At 42.6% G+C, this 6,779-nt stretch overlaps 1 protein-coding gene across 1 annotated transcript; it reads left to right on the top strand.

The window, feature by feature from the left end:
• The first annotated feature begins 569 nt into the window (after nucleotides 1-569).
• On the top strand, nucleotides 570-1,646 carry LOC134633335 (urotensin-2 receptor). The gene has a single exon (XM_063482207.1). The coding sequence runs from the start codon at nucleotides 570-572 to the stop codon at nucleotides 1,644-1,646; it is 1,077 nt and encodes a 358-aa protein (XP_063338277.1).
• Nucleotides 1,647-6,779: the final 5,133 nt, after the last annotated feature.

Genomic DNA, 6,779 nt, shown 5'->3' with positions numbered 1-6,779 from the left:
ACAAAACAAGCGCGTGAGGGGCTCAGACTGCGCTAGTGAAAGAGAAAGTTTTCGCTTTCTGCTCTCATGAGTCTCAAGAAAATGGCCCACTGAAATTAACTGGAGGGGGTTTATTCTTTTTTGTGTGTGGCGGTGGGTGGCTGTTTTAACACCAGTTCCTCTAGCAAGTATCTATGCGTGACATTACCTGTGTCCTAGCTTTTCATATGACATTTTAGCAGGCTCGGTCCTGCTGTTGGCATCAGGTGCGCGCTCAGTGCTGACTAAACTTTTAATAATACATTCCAGTCTCACATCGTTGCGCCGAGAAATCCACCCGCTCTTCAAGAAAGAAACAAGAAGCCGATGCTTTCCTCTTCGTCCATCTGAGCATTGTTTACCGGTGAGACAGCTGACTGTCAGATGTATATGGAAGTAACGTTGGTGACGTCAGGAGCAAAGAGCAGCAGGCGGAGAGCGGAGAGAGAGGAGGGAGGGGGGAGGGAGCGAGACACAAGCTGTGCCAGTGCGCATCTTTTCCAAAACTTGTCCGGAGCTGTCAAAGAGCAGGGAACGGATCCGAGCACGCCATGAGTAACAAATCTTTAAACCTGAACACCAGCCCGCCTCGGGCTGGCGGCACCGTGGACCACGAACTCGTCATCACTTCCACTTTCGGGACGCTCCTCTCCGTTGTCTACATCATCGGGGTCTCGGGGAACGTGTACACGCTGGTGGTGATGTGCCACTCGATCCGGTTCGCCACCTCCATGTACATCTCCATCATCAACCTGGCTCTCGCGGACCTGCTCTACCTCTCCACCATCCCTTTCGTGGTGTCCACCTACTTCCTGAAGGACTGGTACTTCGGAGACGTGGGCTGCCGCATCCTGCTCAGCTTGGACCTTCTCACCATGCACGCCAGCATCTTCACCCTGACCGTAATGTGCACGGAGCGCTATCTCGCCGTCACCAAGCCGCTGGACACGGTCAGGCGCTCCAAGAGTTACCGCAAAGCTCTGGCGTGGGGCGTGTGGCTGCTGTCGCTGGTGCTCACCGTGCCCATGATGATAATGGTCGCTCAGACAACTAAAAGTACGCCGGACGGGGGTGTGAAGAGGATGTGCGCGCCCACATGGGCTCCACTGGCTTATAAAGTTTACGTAACGGTCCTGTTTGGCACCAGCATCATGGCCCCGGGGCTCATCATCGGGTACCTGTATGTCAAGTTAGCCCGCACTTATTTAGAGTCCCAGCGCAACTCTGTGATCAGCAAAGGCGGCAAAAGGTCACCGAAGCAGAAAGTGCTGATCATGATTTTCACCATCGTGCTGGTGTTCTGGGCGTGCTTCCTGCCCTTCTGGATCTGGCAGCTGCTGCCTCTCTACCACACCAAGCCGCTGAGCCTGGCCTCGCAGACGCACACGTGCATCAACTACCTGGTCGCGAGCCTCACATACAGCAACAGCTGCATCAACCCTTTCCTCTATACGCTGCTCACCAAGAACTACAGGGAGTACCTGAAGAACAGGCACAGGAGCTTCTACAAGTACACGTCGTCGTTTAAGAAGCGGCCGCCCAGCCTCTACTCGTGGGGCAAGTCGGCGTCCTCCAGCAATCAGTTCGAGTTCAACTCCGAGACGCTGGTCATGGGGTCACTGAAGTGAGGAGAAAGCGTCTGGAGCCGGAGCAGCGACAGGTAGGCGGTGATGTCTCCGTTACGCACGGGCTGGATTCAGAGCAGCTCCGCGTAAAGCAGGAAGCAGCCAAAGTTTGTTTTCTCTCATTTAAGTGCGGCTGTTCTTCAGCCACACATATGTTGTTTGTTATTTTATTCTGTCCATGATGGACAGCCCACTGAGCCACTCTCCCTCTCTCTCTTTCTCTCTCTGCTGCGCTCCTTCAGCTCAGCCTCAGTGGAAGAACTCTTCCTGCGGTGCTGTGTTGCAGTACAAGGCCGCGGTGGTAATTAGAGAAGCTGAAGCACCTCTTAAACGCAGAAGTGATTTTAAGAAGCACATTTGAATGTTTAATTTAAGGGTGTTTTAATCTGACATTACATTATTTGTATTAGAGCAGTTAAATAAAGGGGGCAGTCAGAATTTATGCTATTGCTGGATTAACCTCCTACTGACACGCCTACACTACAAACCAGGGACGTGCCCGAGTTTACAGGTCTGTGCGTTGGGATTATTTTAGGATCATTTGATTTGGTAATCTGAACCTCTGTAAACCACAAAATAAAACAGCCCCTACCAAGGACCCATTTTACAAACGGAATAAGTCAGCGGAGTTCTGATGCCTTAAAGTAACCTCATAGTCCCGAAATACATTCACATGTAATCAAATCCCCACACAGTAAATAAAATAAAACAAATAACAATAAAAAATAATCTGATTAGGGCATAGATTTTTTTTGTCCCACCTTCTGCAAAGGTTATGTTTGACTGAGGAAAACATGTAGTGCACCTGTAGGTAGATGGAATTCCAAAGCCCCACTTTCACTCCATATTACTGATACATACACATGTCTCAATAATATGCACCACTGTAGCAGAATATTAACTTTTAGAAGGACCAGAGGTTTACAAGCTCTATATTAGCTTATGCTGAGCACATGTAAAGTTGGTCGTCATATTTCTTCAAGCTGTATTGTTTGAAGTAACTGATATAGATGTTACTGTGTTATTCCTTCATAGAGATACTGGACTGCTCTAACAAGTATATGCTCTCATCACTACTACATCTGACATCCAATATTATATTTGCATATACACAGAGAGAATGTTTGAACTACGTTGGAATGGGAAAACTGATTTTTTTGTTGTTGTTGTTTATTTCTTTTGTTTTTAGTTTAAAGCATTGCATCTCACAAACTGGTCAAGGACTTAAACTCATTGCTGCTCAGCTATGATGCTACTCTGCTGCATGCGCTGCAGATAGTGAAAAAAGGATCATAAACAGCTGAGTTAAAGCCATTCTGGTGGGCATACTATACGATGATAACATTTCTTAATTACCCTCCATTTAAGGATAATAAATGTTTCACATTTGCAGTTATCTGACAAAAAATAAATAAAAGACAAATTTATAGACATACAATATGTCAGGTCACTATGAGCTGATCTGATCCTTAGCAGGTCTTAAAACCAGGTAAATACAACTTCAGATGAAAAACAAAACATGAAATATTACACTGCATCATATTTTTTTTAACCCAAAATGCAGAAACAGTGTGTGGAAAAACTAAGTAAACCCTCACTGTTGTCATAGGAATAAAGAGGGTCAGTACTGTAGCAGGCAGGTGCTGCTAATTAAATACACTTGACTAACTGATCATCAGCAAGTGTGAGTGCCTCTATAAAAGCAGAATTTGGGGCAGTTTGGTGATCTGGAAGCAGAAAACAAAACACACCAGCAATAATCTTAAAGAAGCAACTGTTGCCCATCTATCTGTGGAAAGTCGAAAACACTCAAGACAGCTGCTAATCTTCGGAGGAGTGGTGGTCCCAGGTAATCCAAAGAACAAAGAGCTACATCTCCAACTCTAAAAGCCTCAGTTAGCATGTTAAATGTTAAAGTTAAAGACAGCACAATATTTAAAAAAAAAGACTCAATAATTACGGCTTACATGGAAGGATTGTCAGGATAAAGTCTCTTCTTTCTAAAAAGAACATTGCAGCACAGTCCAGGTTTACAAAGTTGTATCTGAACAAACAGCAAGACTTCTAGAACAATGTCCTTTGGGCAGATGAGACCAGAGTGGTGACGTTTGACCATAATTTACAGAACCATGTTTGATGAAAACCAAATACGGCATATCAGCACAAACATCTCATACCAACCGTCAAGCATGTTGGTGGAGGGGTGATGAGCCTACATCTAAACGGGTGAATTGACCTCGATGTGTTGTGTGACAGCCATGATAAGAGCTGGTCAAGCTGGTCAAATTCTCTGAAAACAAAGGAAGGTGCTTTAGATCCCCCTGCTCTCTCTGTCCTGGTCGTTGTGTCCTTGGGCAAGACACTTTACCCTACCGCCTACTGGTGATGGCCAGAGGGGCCAATGGCGTGATATGGCAGCCTCGCTTCTGTCAGTCTGCCCCAGGGCAGCTGTGGCTACAACTGTAGCTTGCCTCCACCAGTGTGTGAATGTGATAGTGAATGAATAGTGGAATTGTAAAGCCTTTGGGTGCCTAGAAAAGCGCTATATAAATGCAATCCATTATCATTACCATTTAGTATTTCCTTTCTTACCTCCTTTAGTAGAAGGCACTGGAACATCCCTTATGAGAGGAAAGGAGACAACTTCTACTTCAAAGTAAGACAGCATCCAACTGTCACTAAAACAGCAGATAAACATAACTGATAAGCGACATGTTTCACATTGTAAAATGCTGCTTTTTTCCAGCTTTAACCCACAGGTGAACGAGGAATATTGCACTACTCTACTAAAACCTGCTTGATTTGAATTTGTTCCCTTGTGTGAAGCACTTTGTAAAGCGGATTTTAAAAAAGTGTTCTACAAATGAATATAATTACCCACATTAAAACAATCAAGCTGAAGTGGACCTAATTTGTGTTAATTGTATCCTCATTCTGAGTTGCTGTATTATCACCTTTTAGAACTCATTAATTGATTTTACTTCAGAGATGCTAAAAACCTTAATAAAGGAAAGTGAAAATAAGGGGCTCATCTCTTTAGTGGGGAAAAAAACCATCTGATTGGATAGCAGCACGAGTATCTGTTAAAACAGCTATTTAATTTGAGTGTCACTATCTTTACTTGTACACAAGCCTACATGAAGAAACACACTAAGAACACAAATGGAGGAGTGTGTATCTAATGCTAGTTTAAACCATAGACTGTATAAAAAAGATGGCCACAATGACGTCACTCACTTGATTGAGCTAAGCATTTTCATCATCCTTATTGACTCTAAGGGCAAGATTTACTAACGCACTGCCCCAGCATAAACTGGGTTTTGGTGTAAATTTTAAAAAGTACTGTTGGTATTTACAAAGAGTGACAATCATCCATAAAGCTAATCATGCCCTCACACGCTACTTTGTCCCGTTTTAGTAAATCTGTTCCAAAGTAGAACTGAAAATTAGAAAATTGTTGCATGATCATGTTCCAAGAGGACTTAAAACTACAGATAATATAAGCTAATAGGCAAAGAGTTTACCGAAGTCACTCATCAACACAGTTGAGGGTAGGTTTGAGTCTGGAGCTATTTGTCAATATATTAGTCTCAGAGAGTAACTTTAAATTTTTTTTAAAGAAAATTTAAAAAAAAACAGATGGACGAAACACCCTTCAGTGATTATGTAATGAGTGTTGATGTTGTATAGTTTGTTCACCAGGGCCAGCACACCCGTTTAAAATGCCCCAAACATGATAATCAGTTAATGTGAGCAGAATTATTCAGAGTGTAAATAAGCAAGGTACAATTTTTTGTTCCAATAAAACCAGTTTATGTTTAAGAAACATAATCATATTTTCCTAGTAGGGAGTCATGAATAACTACACGTAACAAATGTTAGGAAAATGCGTTTGTTTTGTGTCTGAAAGAAACAAAATATTGTGCAGTATGTCACATTTTTAAATCACCAAATATCAACATCAAAATCTTATATTTTCTGAGTTCTTCTTATCCCAATCAGAAATGTACCTCCTGCTGGTCATGAGAAAGAATGCAGGTTCAATGAATTTCAAACGCCAGGAACCTTGGTTCATCTTTTATATACAGTTTACTGATTTTAACTGCAGAGCCATCACATTATTAAGCAAACAAGTATGAGCTGAACCCTCTGAGCACTATAATTATCTTTTCCTAAGTCCTTATAAATTCTCCCTTACGTCTTACTTTAAGACGTTCCCCATCACCATCAAGGAAAAGTGATTAGCAACAGAGATAATTTTCTGAATATTTAATTGGAATCCTGAATTTTGACAGGAAATGGAAAAAGAAGAGAAAAAGAAGCACACACATGGCATGTCACTGCCATTGAATTTGCATGCATCCACCCGCAGAGACAAACACACTTCTGCTGCTGTGGTAAAACCTGAGCCAAAACACCTACTCCTCAGCATGCTCGCATCCAGGCTTTATGCGCTCTGTTTACTAAGCTGAACTGTGGCCCACTTACCTGAATGGACAGACAGGACTTCCTTTCATGCTGTAGTGTTTGTGTGGTAATAACACAGTTAATAGCATACCACCTGCACCCATTAACAATTACTGCAAAAGTTTAGAGGTTGGAAGGCCTCAGTGGCAAGCATGCTAACAACAGATGCATAAAGTGCCTGTGTTTTATGAAGAGTTCACAGTCTTTAATTAAGGAAGCTCTTCACTCTAATCTGGCATGTTGTTTCCAGCTCACGCAGCCTTCAGCTGTAAAGCCACTGTCTTCTTAGATTCATAAGAAGCATGGAAAAAAAGACTGTTACAGACCAAGAGTGGTGGAAATATTACGCATGTCTAGGCAGTAAAAGTAAAATGTCATTAGTGACAGATTTCCTGTAATTCTAAAACATATCTGAATATCTAGAAGTGTGACATTTTGCAAATCATGTCCCAGGTGGAACTGGGCACTTTGGTACACTGACCTTTATGTGTTTGCATGTCAAATTGTCCAAACTCATGCATAAATTCATTACAGCTACATCGTGCCACATCACAGATATGGAAATCCCCCACCCTTTCTTTCTTTTCTTCCTTTCTCCACATGTTGACTGACAACACTTTGCAGAAGTTTGAAAATTCTGGATAAGACCAGGTCTGTGTGGGATTTAGC

The sequence above is a fragment of the Pelmatolapia mariae genome, linkage group LG8 (genome assembly GCF_036321145.2).
Source record: "Pelmatolapia mariae isolate MD_Pm_ZW linkage group LG8, Pm_UMD_F_2, whole genome shotgun sequence".
Classification (NCBI taxonomy): domain Eukaryota; kingdom Metazoa; phylum Chordata; class Actinopteri; order Cichliformes; family Cichlidae; genus Pelmatolapia; species Pelmatolapia mariae.
This window is presented reverse-complemented; position numbering and strand designations above follow the sequence as displayed.

Coding starts and splice junctions, on each gene's coding strand:
- LOC134633335 (XM_063482207.1), top strand. CDS start 570: ATGAGTAACAAATCTTTAAACCTGAACACCAGCCCGCCTCGGGCTGGC.